At 38.4% G+C, this 17,134-nt stretch overlaps 1 protein-coding gene across 9 annotated transcripts in view; it reads right to left on the minus strand.

The window, feature by feature from the left end:
* The window catches only part of SLC10A7 (solute carrier family 10 member 7), a 139,659-nt gene that overhangs the window by 88,648 nt on the left and 33,877 nt on the right, over positions 1-17,134 (minus strand). For all 9 annotated transcript variants that reach the window (XM_086889384.1, XM_023926432.2, XM_086889378.1 and 6 more), the window contains exon 5: positions 4,751-4,789. In XM_086889384.1, the coding sequence (XP_086745510.1) occupies positions 4,751-4,789 (39 nt within the window). The remainder of the gene's footprint in view (positions 1-4,750; positions 4,790-17,134) is intronic.

Genomic DNA, 17,134 nt, shown 5'->3' on the forward strand with positions numbered 1-17,134 from the left:
ATAATAAAAAAAGCCCTAAATAAATCTAAACCATTCAACATCCATTAAGGTAAAATAAAGTAAATAAATTCAGCCAATTGGTTATTTCCATATGGTTGGATTTCTTTAAATAGTAATGAAATCATTGCTAAAAAATCCATTGTTATTAAAATAAAAAAGTTGGCTCAGCCTACCAAAATTAGATTTGTAAGTTGCTGGTCATTCCCATAATTAAATCTGTGTCACAAATTTGCAAGAAAAATGGACACTATGACTAATGCATTTACTTGCAGCACTAGTGCTGTCAGGCTGTGTAAATCATTATGCCTGCTAGAGCAGACTAGATAAGAATTCCATACATTTTCATTAACCAACTAAGCTTTGTGTGTATGTGAGAAGCCAACTTTACTCTCTCCTACCTTTAGCTTGTATTTGGAAGATACTGTAAATAAAAACACTAGCCTTGATTTGACAAGCCATGTGGCTACTCTAAAAACTATTTGAGCTTTTTGAACCAGATCCATCCCATCTGAGAGATGGCGAGATAAGAACAAAACCATACATACTTAGATTGGACAAAGGGGATTAATGGAATGATGGGCACCTGGAATGTGTCTTATTTCATCTATTATCTTTCAATAGAGAAAGAAAAGCTAATCCAAGACAGCACTGGAAGAATTCTTAACCAGCACTTTGCTGTTTTCTCAGGAGTCCAGTGGTCACCAGAACAGAGTCCCCAGAATCCTCTCTTTTCCTCTTGATTTCCTGTCGCCATGGACCTTCAGATCTCAGTTACAGTTCTTTGTTTTAGGCGAAGCTGTTGGCTGCTCCTTTCACACTAACTGTTCATAACTCCAAGGCACTGAAGATCCAGCCTACTCTGACCCACGCCACAGGCTGGAAAACCTTATGGGATTCCCAGCCCACAGTCTCAAGCAGAAAAGAGATTAATGAGAGGTAGAAAGACTAGACAAGACTGGTGCAGTCTAGCAGTGCAGAGCATTTGTGAGGGCATGATGCTCTAGAAGTCAGTCTCCCACACACAGGGCATTACACTGTCACTGCAAACTGAGTGCAGCTCTCAGCCAAGCACGTCTCCAGTGCAGGAGCAGCCTCAGTGACAGCTGGACAAAGTCAAAGGAGCTGAGGAACAACCATCAGCGCAGCATGTTTTGCAGTCTCCTGCCTATTGCTCTGTGATTTGGACATTTGCAAGTATTTGTGATCTTCTTTTAGAAGCACAACAGAAATGCACAAGAAGCATGACAATGCATACAACATCAAGAATGTCAACAGACCTACACTTAACATTCCAAGCAATTTCTTTAGCTTTTAGGTGCAGAAGTATCCTGTCCTCCAAGTGGAAGCAGCTAACATAGTTCTATCTTAGCATCTGCATGCAACCTTGTGATAACCAACCACTCTGTAGGAGTAAAACACTACCAGATTATATAAAAACCCCATTAAGAGGAAAATCTGAAATCACTTCTTATGCTCTTTACAATTATTGTAAACCAAACTGCTTAAACGAGGGGAGGAGATAATGATATTAACTCCTCAACTCAGAGCAATCCTCTGTGGTATGAGCCTAAATATTCTCTTGGCTGAAATTTATGTAAATTGAATTCATCTATCATTAGTTATTACTAATCTAGCTATATAAAAACACTTTTCTGTAACAATTAGTTTTTTCAAACACTGTGTTTTAATTAGACCTGGGATGTTATTAAATTAAGTCAATAAAAGAATGTAAATATGTACAGTACCATTCCATGCACTGTTTTGTCTGTATATTTATAAGAATATGGGCTTTGGTGGAGTAAAAACTAATTACTTAGTGGTTGGCTGGTAGTTTTTGTAAATCTCTTTACCAGTGAAAACACCCCCAGGTCCTTAATCTAAGTGCACTTCTGCTCATCAAGACATACATGGCATTTCTACATTTTGTGCATCACAAGATGTTCCGTTTCATCTGAATAAACTGATCTCAGTATCATTCTAACATTATATTGGGTATTTTCCTGCTGACATTTTGTTCCACAACTCATTGTAACTTCTCAAGCACTATTTCCTAGTCTTAGGGAAAAAAAAAAAAAAAAAGGTGGTGGGGGCAGGAGAGTAATCAGCACAGCACGTCTTTCAGCCCTTTTAAATCAGCCTGTTTGACACTATCACACACAGGCACTGGCCCACAGGGCATAGTCTGAAGAGAGAAAACACTGGCCTGGCTTTGTCACAAGTGTCACAACCTGCCCACATGCTACACGTGGTATGACAAGTAATAAAAGAAAAACTTCAGCCTTGCTGAGGTCAGAGCCTTCCAAATAATCTCCAGAACACATGTAAGTATAAAATTTTGGTCTACAACTCCATCTAAGCCTGTCCACATACAGCTCATCATTAGACACTCCTGAGAAAAATGCAAATGTGATTTTGATTAATCATGAATTGAAGATACAGGACATAGATTCTCCACCCATAGCCAAATCTCTAAGTTAGGCACCAATATAAACTGATGGATTCCCTAAACCGCATCCACCAGGACCTTCCATTATCTTCTCAGAAACAAGCCAATTATTTTTACATTTTACAGAAAAGTTTTGACTTCAAACAAATATATATACACACAAACACACATGTGTTCAATGCTTTGCCAGTTTTTCAACAGCAAACTTTCTTTCTAAGTGACCACACACCTGCCAGTGCTCCACATCTGGAGCTGCTTGATTCAAGGTCATGTAGATCCACACCACTGTAAAACCACTGGTAAACCACTCTGTCTCCTTACTACTGTCCCTGGCCTACTATCACATTTCAGTCACAAAGTTTATCCTATCAGCTTCATAACTAATGAAATGTTTGTAAGAACAAAGCACTCAGTAAACATATTTGTAATTTGTTTTGTGTCATACACATGTATTCCCTATGTAAACATGATTTCAAAGTACAATTACCAGAACAAATGTTTAAATGTGTGGATATATTTTTAACTTAATAGTAACCAGTGTCTTTACCATGTTATTCTAAAGAAATCCATAATGAGAAAAAATCACCTGGTACTGTGGTTTCATTCTAGCTGATCTTTAATATTTTTGAAAAGTCTTTTCTGGGAACTTTGTAAGAATGATGTTTACTGCAATGCTGCTCCAACATTTGCAAAAAGACCCGAAGGGAACAAAAAGTGAAACTAGGTAATTACATGTAAGCAAAACTTTCCAGTGATCACAAACTAAGACCAAAACCAAAATTAGGAGTATTTCATGAAGGCAAAAACTAACATCTTCTTAAACTCAGATTTCTTCAGAGAGCTGCAAGCAACTACTAGAAATTGAAAATATGTCTCTGTTGCTTTACTAAGAGCCAGCATTGTAGTCAGATGCAGTGAAGCCTAAATTCTTACTTGAAGCCAAAAGAGATCTTCAAATGGCAGCTGAACTGAGCCTTTGGGTATTCACAGAAACCTCTTGAACTGAAAGCTGGAGACAGCAGAAAAAACAGGAGCTCGTGCCAAGCAACAGGAGAAAATACCACACACACAGAGACTTCAGTTTTTCCAACACTTCCACAGTTTGAGGCAGGCCCATGGAAGGAGGACATTACAGGTGAGAAAAAGGACAAGTACTTGGGAAGTGATACTGTAATCATGTGTGTGGTCATCTATACCCCAAAAAAACTTACAGTCATCCTCCTAACTTCAGCCTAGTCCCTCAAAAAATTCAGCAGAACAACACAACTTCAAAATGCTACGTGACTTTATCTCTTGATAGTACAGTTCCATATACTTAAGCTCCTAAAAGCCAGCTTTTCATTAAAAAAATAAACAAAAAATGAGCCATGAATAACAAGTGAGTTATTTTGTACTCACAGTTAGGATTTCAACTTCCTAATTTGAATTCTTTTATCATTCATTCATTTTATACATCACAGCATAAAATCGGGACACAAGACTGGCATCACAAACACATACTTCTAAACATGCATAAATTTTAGTAAGAACAAATTCAATTATTATCTGCCTAAATAAACAATCAGTCACAGTAGTTTGCCAACACATAAAACAATTTTTTATTTAATATTCATTAGTATCTCTCTAATTAACACATCTGCAAAAGAAATCTTCATTTCTTAATAAATATATTTAGTGTTCCTTACAGTGTCCTTTCCAAGTGTTTGTAGACCATCAGGACCACAAACACTGCTTTTGCTTTTTAAAGAAACAGTTATATTTCCAGCTGGATTGATTGCTTTCCCATATCTAGCTCTTTTAGTGTGCTCCTCAGAGACATCGAGTGGCTCCACTGACAGTAAAATATGCTAAACAAATGACAAGTCACTGAGTAAATTAGCATCTACTCTCTGATCAGCTGGGTCATGTTTTCTTTTCAAAATCCATGGCCTCTTGATAGAAAATAATGAGTATTTGATGGGCCTTATTAGAAAAATCAATATATTGATGCCCATGTCTGAAACATCTGCATAATAATAGATTCTGTTAACCCATTAAGGAGGAAATTAAGATGTGTTTACACATTATTAATTTACCACAAGCCCATAAAGACAATTTATTCACTATCTTTCTCAAGACTGTAACAAAAATAAAAGAAATTGCAATATCCATATTTAAAGGCATAAACTGAAAGATGATTCAAATTTTTGCAATCTGAATGGCAAAATTCCACCAACAATAATGTGGAAAAAATGCAAACACACCAATGATACTTTAAAAAAATGAGACTATCAAAGCACTTGCTATAAACACTGTGTTACTTACCAAAAAACTTCCAAAAGCGGAATTAAATATAGCAGCTGCCTGAAAAAAGAAAAAGGACAAATATCACCAATGGTAAATAGCTACAGTGCAAGCACAAAATGTTCTTTCCCCACCCACCAAGCTATTAGATTCTCCAAATACACACATACACAGAGACGATTAGGTAGTTAGACACTGCTCAAAAAATTGCCAGTCGCCTGTAACTTATGGAGACTGATGGATTCTGCTTTATGCATTCATAAATAATGTGCTGAAATGGACAAAAGCAGGAGGAGAAGAAAATCCTTGTGGATAGACTGAAGAGAAATATCCACGAGAACTAAGAATATTACACAGAAGCTTGGTCTCACTACTCGTCCTCTAACTTGCCAGGAACATTTTTATATACTGACCTATTAATTAAAATAAACATTACCTGATTGAACTAAAATACTGCATTTTCATACACTTTTAACAATTTTTATGAAATATTAACCTGGAAAATAATCTACTTTAATAGTTCATCATAATAAAGTATTGACAAGGTGAATTTCCTGTAGCTTGACAAACAAATTTAAAATAGGAATAACAAAAAACCCAACCAAAAAACCCCCACAATGAACATATTTCTGAGGCAAAAATGTCATTACTTTTCACTCCACAGTATTTTAAAATAAGAAAATAAACTATTTTGATAATGAGTTAAGAAGTGTTTGTGCTTACCTAAATATCCAGGAAATACAAGGTAGGAGTATTATTTCTTAATATGAACTCATTAAATTCCAGGAAATTAAAACTTGAGTCTTGCATTGCTTTACCCAATTACCAAGAAAGAACAGAAACTCTTGTATGGCAGCCAGTCTGATGATGAAAAGCCACACAGCAAAGGTAAGAGGAAAGGGAGGAGGGAAATCTACTCTTTACTTGCCAATTTAGAGGAAAATTAATCACCCTGGACACTTCCAGCCATAGATTAGTAACAAGAGGCTGCTAGTGAGTTGAGCAAGTTTGAATAAAGTCCAAAATCAGGGTAGGAGCAGTAGCTGAACCTGCCTTCTGCTCCATAAGAGGATGCACTGAAAATGAATGGGTAATGAGATCCTTGGCTCTAGAGAGCTTAGCTTTCTTATTCAAGTTCATAATTAATTCAAAGCTTTGATAATTTCATTAGATTCCTCCTCTGCTGGCCCTATCAATAAAAGATGGCACTGGACCACAGCTCCTCAGTGGCCCAAATACAAAAACAAATGCAGACTGGGAAACCTTTGCTGACTTGCTTACTAACAGGGACAATAGCATATGGCATTCCATGTTGTGGAGGGAGCATCTGAATAGATACAGCTAAATAAAACATTATAGTTGACAGTTGTAAACTACAGTAACATATTTTAACACCTCTTTCTCATCAGCATTTCTTTTTTGAACATTAAAAAAAAAAAAAAAAAGAGGCACAAGTCCAAACAGCTTCTCTTGCCAGAGATTATAGCTGAAAGGAAGCGTGAGTAGTATAAACAATTCTTCAACAAGTGTGCATTAAATCAGGATTTTCTACTTGTATTTGAAACTGTGCAACTGATACTTTCATGTAGCAAAGCAAAGACACATTGTTTCAATTCACACAAACCTAGAAGCATGGCTACCAATCCTGACCTGAGGATTATCTAGAGACAGGACATTATTTTACTTAAAACAGGCTGTAATTCCACTTCCAGGAAAAAATCTGTATCTGGAAAAGTGTTGAGAGATACTAGATGGTGGTATTTTGCCCACAACCAAACTTCTATTATTCCTTCCTGATCCATCTGGATGATATCTGGATTTTCTAAATAATCTCAAGCACGTAACAGGGACTAAGACAACAATCTTGGACAAATTTTATGCTTCAGTTGTTTAGCCAATCACATGCAAAACTCATAATTCACAACCAGTTCTGGAGTACACTAGTTTACAATTTTTAACTCCCTTTCTCTGAACTGTCAGAAATTATCCATAGCAGATGATGAAACACTCATTTAAGGCAAAAGAAGAAGGGGGGGAAAAAAATCAGGAATATTGCAAATTAAGATACAATCATCCAGATTACTCACCTCAGTGAGGGAGGACTTACACAGGTCAATTACTCTATCTGCAGTTTTCTTTGTAAACATTTCCCTGGCAAAATAAACTCAGAAGTCATTTCTTCTCATACTCACAAACCTGGGGCTTTTATTTGCGATTCTTGTTCAGTTTAAACAAACTAGTAGTAAACTGAATTATCTGCACCAATTTGTGATTAAACATACCTGGTATGTAGTAGCATAACCCTCTAGAATTTAAACACTTCCATGCTTCCAACTCCCTTCTATCAAAGGGATACATACCTCACAGGGCATTGTCAAAATTAATTCATTCCTTAAAAAGCACTCTGAAATCCTTAGAGGGATGATACAAATAAACATTAGTGCTGACACATGATACAGCCAGGCTCTTCATTTTCTATTTGAGACATTTATTAGTCACTATTATTGCATCACTTTTTTTAGTGTTTGCTCTTTTTGTGCTTCGACAGATATCAGACTGTCTGCAGTCAGCTTAAATGAAACAATAAAACATGAAAACATTTGGATGTCTTTATAATACTCCAAGTTCAGATTTGCATGTGTTTGCAAACCATTCATTGCATTTACCATTAGTATGAGGTGAGAGCGCTATAAAATCCATAGCAAAGTCCTTTCAAAAGATTAGTGCATAGCCATGTGTTGAAATGTAAGGTCAGCCCACATTCAAAAGCAGCAGTATCAACAACTAAACAAATTTTCTGTCTTTGTATCAACTCAAAGAGACACAACTGAAAGTCACTGCCAAGACTCTTAACAGGGCAAGTACAGAAGAATGTGGACAGAATCACTTGAATTAACAATTGTACACATTAGCTCCATTAAACTTATTAATTAAACAAATTAAACAAATTCACTTATTATTAGGCAGGTACAATTTCAGTCAACTCTTTATGGCCCTGGGCTTGAGGGAATGTTCTCATGGTCTACATTTCAAGGGAGAATTCCAAATGAGAAATGACCAGGCCACCTCTGAAGGATATCTGCCTGGCAGCACCTGACAGAAACTTTCCTCTTCTCAAACCGGAGTCTAGCACAAAGCCTCAGCCCTTCATCTCTCATCTTATCCTGGAATATAGGTATGAAAAACACTGCTAAGATTTCTACACTGACAGCAAAAAAATCCAAGACATCCTCTTGGCAACAAAGGCTGGTAAAAGATGGAAGAAAAAGGCAATGCCACTACCAAGGGGCTAAGCATTTCCCCCCAGGTGTGGATCCAAATGCAGCAGCAAGTACATGTCGGGCAGCAAATCAAACAAGTGTGTTTAGAATTCAAGTATTAAATACAGATCACGTTCTGAATTTTGTTTCATTGCCTTGTTTTTGGTACCAAACTAAACTACCTTGGAATTCATTAGACTAGATATTGTTTTGATAACAACATAGCCAGACTACATTAAACAACAGGAAAAGACACCCTGGCCACATTTGGCACACCTGGGTCAAACAGCAATATTTTATCATTATCAGAAGGTTTTTGAAGAAATTGCTATGCACAACTAAACTGGAACTTTATTGCAGAGTACAGGGAAAGGGCAGTGCCTCACAGCTTCATATGTGGACCTCAGAAAAAAGTAAGAGAATTTCTCACCAATACGTGTATACTGCTTCAATACTAAACCATTGGATTCTTGAGTGTCATTTGGCAGTCTTTAGGGAGACAACCTTCCTAGATGTATTTAAGCCTACACTTACCCCCAGGCACCCCACAGCTGGGACAGCACACTCCATGGACACCAGGGCCTGTCTGGCCCCAAGTCATCCCTGCTCTGAGGAAAGGACATTCCAGGGTCAAGGCCACAGATGCAGCATAATGAAACCAAACAGCCCCAGAACATCCTGGAAGGAAGCAGCCTGGGCATGATACAGAGCTGTTCTGTGTCTGTCTGCCATTCCCTGCAGTTAAAATCTGAGCACTAGGGGGATGTACCACACACTCAAGCATCAGCAATAAGACTAATTATCCTATTTAACACAGTGCACAGTGAAGAAGAAAAACCCAGAAGAGCAGAAAAGAACTGGGGAGGGACAAGGACTCTCACAGTTCTAGTGCCGGATTATGCAGTAGAGGACAGAGAACATGATGTGGTAGTGTGACATTTTACAGCATCCATACTATTATTGCAAAATTCAATACAACCATGTCTCCTCTTTGACAGAAGAAGAAAGGAAAAATACAAAAAAAAAGGAGAGACTGAAGAAAGCAATGGAAGTGGTTTGACCAAACAGGATAGAAAAGGAAATTTTATCTACCCAAAGAGATCAGTGTAGTTCAAAAAGGTGGAAAAAGGCTGGATGTCAGAAGTAACTTGAATGAGTTGGCAAAGTCCCTTTAAACAGATCCTTCAATCTCCTGCTTAAAAATAAAATCTCATGTGAGTGTTACCTCAGCTCATGTCTTAACTGCTGTTTCCAATAACAAGATGTACATCTCTGTAGAAAGCTATTTGCCACAGCACTGTTACTGCAAACAGAATATAAATATACCTAATAAGGTTTAATCTGTGTTGCTGTTCATAACTATTCATCTGAGTTCAGACAGGAAAAAAATATATATATATATTCAAGTTCCTGGTTTCGAGCACTAAATTGAATCAGGTGTCCTCTTCTCTTAAGAAAATTAAGTTGCTTTTGTGCAAGAGTGTTTTAATGAGAACAGAGCCTGCTGACACTGATAAATGGGAATGACACCAGAGAGAGCATGTAAGCAGGACAATATGTGCATGTAACAGTCTTACAGGCTATTTTTCACTGACTATCCTGAATGACTTCGCTGTTTCTTAAGGGGCCTATTAATCTCAAATTTAGTTATTACACAACGTTTATTTGAACATATATTCTGTGGATGATGACAGTTAATAAAGGAAATCTTTTACAAGCTGTATTTTTACATATTGTTCCAACTGCAGCTCCCAGTCATTCTACTGTATTGATGGAATAACCTAGTTATGATGCAGCTTTAAAAAAGGCACATATATTCAGATTCCTTTCTAAGCATATGGGGACTCTTAAATAACTGTTAAAATGCATATAAAAATCCTGCTCCAGCATGGCAAAAATGAAAGAGGCAGTGTTAACTGCTCAACCAAATCTCCAGAAGTGCACTTGCCCCCTCCAAGGCAAAGCACGTGCCTTTCATCCAGTGTCAGAAAATGTGAACTTAAAAAAAAGTATCATCCAGCATCATCTCTGGGAAATAAATAGGGTCTAGACTTGACTCTGATGTATGTACACTCCATACTGAATTCAACAGAAGCTGGAGAATACATCTTACACATGACTCCAGCCCATGGGCTATATATGTGATAGGGCACCACAACTGCTGTATTATGTTTACAACAAAACAAAAAACACACAAAACCCCCAAACCAACAACCACCTCAACACACAAAATATGAAAAAAACACAAAACCCCCACAAAACAAATGAAACCCCACAAAACTTTGATAGCAACTAAATTTTGAGTCCAAAGAATTTTTCCCAAAAAAAAGTGTGCTGATGTTCAAAAAGTCTCTTATAAAAAATACAAAATTATACTAATTATTTCAGTAGAGATGCATGTAACCTTATGCTCTTATTAAAAAAATAAATCAAAAATCCAGAGAATCACAAATACACACACACACAAACTACACCCACCAACCAAGAAGCCTCAAGTATACCAAAAAAAACCCCCAAAGTATGGAAGAGATTATGTATTTATTCACTACCATGTCCCCTGTGGTCCAACACAATCTTCTGACTGGGAAAAAGATAGCAAAGATATCACCTAACCCCCAACCTACCCCTAGAGCTGTGCTGACAACATGAAAACATTGCTTTATTTCAACCATGTTAAATAACCATCAGTTCTAGGGAAACAACACTGAAAAGGCACCATAAAATGAAAATAGAATTACTAATCTGTTGTTTGTTTGCATTTCAGCAGGGGAACATCATCCAGAGAACGATTCTCTCTAAAACACTGCGCTGAGCCCTCTGTTCCAGGCTGCCAGAGGTTGCCATCACTTGAGTAGAAGTTGGTGGTGCTTCAGGCAGGCACAACATTGTGCCACAAGCAGGGCACCAAAACAAGCTGGGGCCTCTGCTGGAAGAGAGTAATTGCCTCTCACCAGCAAAGTTGTTTCTGTTGAAAATCAGTCTTTCATTCCTTGATTTCTGTAGTTCCTCATATCCATTACCACCTTTTGGTAAATAATATTTACACGTACAAAAACATCTGTTAAAAGGAAAGCTTTTTGAACACACTAAGTTACATCTTCCTATTGAAGGATTTCTGTTTTTCACCAATAATTTCAGCAATACTGAGGCAGATAAAGAAAACTATCCTGTTCACTTTCTTTTTGTTAGAAATGCTAACTTGTCTCTACTGATAGCAGCTGGAGTGTCAGCATGGTATTTCTCACTCAGAGGCAGGAGGTGAAGAAAGGCTGAAAACCAGAAGAGTATATTCACTGAAGTGGGTTTTTTTTCCAGAGAGTAAAACCAGAACGTAAACATTTGTAACAATTCAAATGGCAAACATTAATCATTCAGGTCTCAGGAACATTTATGTGTCACTCTGCAAATTTCCATCAATACTAATATAAAGATGAGTAAGAGGAAATCTGTGTTTAGCAAAGGTTGGAAAACAACACTACTGTATCTCATTTTACTTGAGATTGCTTGTATAATTGAGCTGAATGAAGATAAAGACTTTTGTCATCAGAAATATCACATGAATAAAGCCAGGAGGAAAGAACCTCTGTCAGGAGCTGGAATGTCCATTTTCTCATTGAAAGAGCCAAGACTGGGTCTCCTCAGGTACAGAACAGATGAGAGGCTTCATGAACAGCACACACTGCCTGACTAGCTCACACCATCAGCTGTACAATGCTGTCACTTTGTTCATAATTTCTTTGCTTTATCCTAAATGGCAAAGATTTACCCACACCAGATGCTCCTGTGGCTATGTAGCAAACAAAACTTGTGTGATGTTCACAGGAAAAGCAGAAAAAAAGGCCATCTAGGCCATATTTAGAAACACAAATGTAACACAACCTTTGCAAAGCCTTGTCTATTCCTTCAGGTTACCAAGGTAAGAGTCTTCCTCTTTCTACAACTGTGATCCTCCTCCTTTTGACAGTGACAAGGGCTGTAAGCAGAGACAGCCACCAATACTCTCACCTCATCCTTGTGTGACAGTCATACCCCAAGCCCAGCAGTACCCTGAAGATCTAATTTAATTTTCCCATCCTCCTGTCAGCTGCAGCTCAAAACACAAAATCACTCTTGTACGACACAGTGCCTTCCACTGTTGGCTCCTACAACGGGGCAGTGGACTTCTGAATACCAACATGAATAAACAGAGGCAGTTTCTCTTTTTTTTCCTCTTCTACTTAAAAACTGCAAATGCAAACATTAAGATGACAGCCCAGTGCCAGTGTAAACATTGGCACAAGCAGTGATTTAAAGCTGACAGGCTCATTACAACGCAGGCTTTCTCATACCAAACACACACGTGCATAAACACCATGCTCCAGCATCTGACTTAGCTCTCCACAAACTTCTGACACACCAGAAAGCTCTGAGTTCCTGGAAAGGCATCTTGCCTAATTTTTGTATGTATTTTTCCCCAAATGGAAAGCTCATTTCCATCATTTTCCTAATCAGGGAAAAACAAGGTAACTTCTCCCTTGTACTCTCAAACTGTGAAGTGTAAGCCTTAGCTGCCATATATTTGACCTGTGATATGTGGTTAAAGGGCAGAAAATTAAGAATTTAACCAGTCACTGGCACTTGGCTATCAAAACTACCCAAAAGCCTTATGCACATCATGATTTCGTAGACACTCTGTGTTTCACCTTAGCAGTGAAGACACTGGGTCTCATACCAGAACAGATTGCTGAACAATGATCTAACAAAAGAGGCTCAACTGAGCAGTGCTAAAAAAGGAGTATTGCCAAAAAATTGTTCCTCTCTTATGGTCAAACACTTCGTAACTGTAAAGGACTTTCTCTCTAACAAAAAAAAAAAAAAAAAAAAAGAAAAAAAGATTGTGGAAGGTATCCTCAAAAGGATACAGAGCAATAACAACCTCCCAAACACACTTTTATTTAAGTTCACATTTTCTGAGATCTTAAGCTGTGATAAAAACACTTAAAGGTCTTGTCCCCTGATTCTCCTGGAGACACATCATCCATAACATGATTAGAGGTCTAGTTAAACAATGCATCCCACAACTCCAAAGAGTATTACTTCCCTGTTGAAGTGAAATGAAAGCACAAGGCCACTTTTTAAAAGGTGCCCTTTGCATTAACTCTAAGGCTGAGCCTGCACCAGGATTTTTCTATAAATATCCCGCTGTCATATTGCTTTCTGGGCAGTTAGTAGCAGAACCAGACATTTTAAATGCCAGGCCTTAAAAATCAGCTTGGAATAGCATTGTTATGAAAGTCCCTGTCAACAGAAAGACCACTGGCAACAGCTTCACTATTACAGTTGTGTAATGACAGGAGATGGGGAAACATAACACCAGTGCAAGGAAGGCCACAGCATGGGGAGGCTGGCTGAAACAGCAGCTTTGTAAAATATAAATTAAGTGTGGCCCTCTGCACAGATCCATGAATCCTGAGCTCTGGAGTTTGTGTCAGAATTTGTCATCTCATCAACAAATGTCCATATTTCAGAGAAGGACAATTTATTTTTTCTTAACCTAGCCCAAAGGTTAGGCTTTACTGTAAGCCAGTATTATATGGTACAGGAAATTTCCTTTTTATGAGCCCAGCCAAAGCTCTGCACACTGCAATATTGTGGCAGAGAGAGGAGGAAAAGAAAAGTTGCATACAATAAGCAAGAGACCAACATAACAGCCACTGCATGAAAGATAAAAAGGAACAACATGGATGCATACAACTGCATTCTTTGAAATGCTGCTCAGCTACTTTCACCCTCTAAATTAGCAATTCATATAACTGCAACTTACATATGCACAGAGTGAGAAAGTGCCTAAATGTGCATCTTTATATATTACATATCCCCAAAATATGCCCAAGGAATTCAGCAGTGGATCAGTAAAAAATGGAGGTCCAAGCAACATTTTTCTGACAACAAATTTACTACAGCAGTGGTATTTACCATCACCCTTCTTCTGAATCATGCCCAGAAGATCTTTAAATTCTACTCAGATGGTTGCCCCCATTTTTCAAGTGGACTGCTACTCTAAAGGGGGTAGAAGGGCCTTGTCTTCCATGCAGTGCAAGGATTAATACTCAAATGCCAATCAAGTCTGGGTCAGGAGCTTGTCTTCACAGCTACTTGACAAGCAGCATGAGTACATCATCAACTACAAAGATGCTGAAACTGTTATTTAGAATTTTCCTTCTTATATGTATATATTTATGATGTAAACATATATACAAAATACACAGCAACTCATTAGCAACTAAATTAAAGGTATTTTAATACTTCCTTCAGGTAATTTACTTGACTCTAATGGGTCATACAGACTACGATATAACCACTACTTCTGTGAAGAAAAGGTGGAGAGAAAACACTAAAACCTACGGGTTTCGTGTATGGAATTCTACGTATGCTCTGTGGAGAGCAGAGGACCACCAAAAGCTGTGGTGGCTGTGAGTTTGTTTCACTATAAAAGGTTAAAAACTTGCCATTCACATTGAACATGTACTTTGTGGCAGCATTCACTGAATTTTCCATTGACATCCAGAACTGGCTGAAACCTGGAATATGCAGCATAAGGGATATTGCAGTATTTAAATGTGTGCTTTAACCCTAAGTTTCCCCTATCTTTAAAATCACTAGTTTGGGTCCCATGTTTGAACTTTTCTTTTTCAATAATTTCATTTTGTTATTTTGCTGCTTTCAGCTGAATTTCTCCCATGCCTAGTGGAAGATGGCCTCTGTGACTGTTGCCACACAAAGCTTTCCAGCTGATCCACAATGCAGCACTGTTATCAAATTCTTACAATGCACCGAGAAGACACAGCCAGGGAGATCAGTTTACCATGAGAAATGGAAATATGGAACACCTAAGTTATACTGAAAAATGTGGACCACGTGAAAAGAACTTGTTTGCAAAACTGAGCAAAGTTAACCTGACCTGGAACAGAATATTTACAAACAGATCTTCCTGAAAGGCAGATGGAAATGGAAACATTTCTGCAAAGTCTTAATTGCATAAACTGGGGAAGAAGGGAAAAAAATAAAACCAAACCAAGAATGGAAATGTTCCCTATTTGAGACAGTATGTAGCTTGAGTTCTGTATTCCCAAAGCTGTAACTCAAGAACTACTGCAGATACAACGTGAAAGAAAAACATGCAGTTTTTGGAAAATACACTCCTTCAACAAGAAAGCAATTCTTTTATATCAATACTCCTATTTTTCAGCATTTTGTGCGAAAACGATCTTCTCACCTTAACTCATAAGCTGTAGAGAAAGGTACAACACATTCTGATATGCCTACAAAAAACTCCAAGGACACCTCAATAAAGAAATCAATAATTTTGTGTTAAGTACAAAGGCTTCAGCAGGACCCAGATAATGTTACTACCTGTTACTAACCTGTGATGGTTATCCATAGGCACCCAGTGAGGCAAGTGCTATAAAAATTCTCTGTCACGCCCAGAACATCCTGTATCTGCACTAAGTCTGCAGAAGAAATCTAGATCCAGAGTTCTTTTTTTCACCACACAGTACTTCAGTAACAGAAGATGCATAAGTGAATTACACTGTGTGAGAGGAATATTCACAGCTGCCAGGTCAGAAGCCTGAGAGCTGCCAATTTTGCTGCACAGCAGGAGGTACCCATGCCAACACAGACACCTTCTTAAGAGCAAGGCAGAGCAGCAATTCAAGTGAACACAAAGGTAAGGCACAGTACTGGGATACCCAGATGTGTGAAGAGTAGAAAAAGACACCTTATACACTAGGAGCAATCAGAAATCACATCTTTGTGACAAACCAATGAGCAAAGCTCCATGAGCAGCACCTCATCTATCAGAAAACTTTATATCTGACACACTAGCGGCATTTTTTAAAAATAGCTTTCACTTTCAAAAGTTCAATTTAGAGAACAGCAATTTATTTGACTAGTTGGTGATCAGAACTTTGGGATGTAAAACAGACAAATAATGATGTTAAAAATCTCATCTGTCTGGTATTTTGAATCGCGTTTTGCCACTGATAGAAGCTTGATAAAAGGCAGGCAAAGATTCAGTATATCAGGCCATATCATCATCAGGAAAAAAACCCAACCAAACAAACATCAAGCCTCCCCCATCTATCTGCGCAACACACTTTCATCTCACATATACATTCATTCTAAAACCCAGTCGTTGTTTAGTCAATTGTACTGAAAGAAAGACCTCAGAAAATATCGCAACATCGTCATCATCTCGTTGAATCAAAGTTCAATTTGCTCTAACACCATAACAAAGGTATTCCTGTAATCTGTATCTATATCCTACTCTCGAAGTATCAACAAAATTCAGAGTGATATACTTACCTACAATACATAAAAGAATCATATCACCACTATAAGCTGTAGTGTAGCAATATAGTGGCAAAGCATGAAACAGTAATCAAAGTCCTGAAAAATACACCATTGTCAGCACTGTACACTGGTACCAGTGTATTATAGCACCTCGGTTTCAAATAAATCAACCTAAGTGCCTGCTTTGGTAAGCACTTCGAATTCACTGTACATCAGCATTAGGGGGGGTAATGCACAAAGAAACAAATCATGGAATGGGACTTGTAAATAACAACTCAATTAGCAGATTTATATTACTCATTTCCTAATAAACTTTCTACCCACACCTACATGCAAACCCTCCTACAGCCTTTCCCCCTTCATTTACATATCTGTGCAGGCCTGCTCTTTTTTCTCGCCAGCCCCTTTGCCCTTTCAATCATGAAGTATATTACTCCACTGTCAGAGCAAAGCAGTTCCTAACAACAGGGAGCCCAGCTGGGATAGGAAGAGGGCAGCAGGCTCAGGCATTAACATAATAATCCAACTGTGTTCCCCCAGGCCCTTAGGGCACACAGCATATTAGGCAGCCCTCCTGCGCCGCCCGGACCAGGCTGCCGGATCACCTGCCCATCAACCTGTGGCAGTCGCCCCCACCTCGGCCGATCCAGCTCCTGCCAAGCCCCCATCCCAATTACCTTCCCACAAAAGACACACGGCCATTTTCCACGCCTCAGCGCGCCTGCTGCACATCCCGATTTACTCCATCCGAATGCACCTTGCCCTGCCATTGCCAGCAGACTCGCTCCCTGCCTTTTGACTTTGGGAAACT

The sequence above is a fragment of the Cyanistes caeruleus genome, chromosome 5, assembly GCF_971803275.1.
Source record: "Cyanistes caeruleus chromosome 5, bCyaCae1.hap1.1, whole genome shotgun sequence".
NCBI classification, from domain to species: Eukaryota; Metazoa; Chordata; class Aves; order Passeriformes; family Paridae; genus Cyanistes; species Cyanistes caeruleus.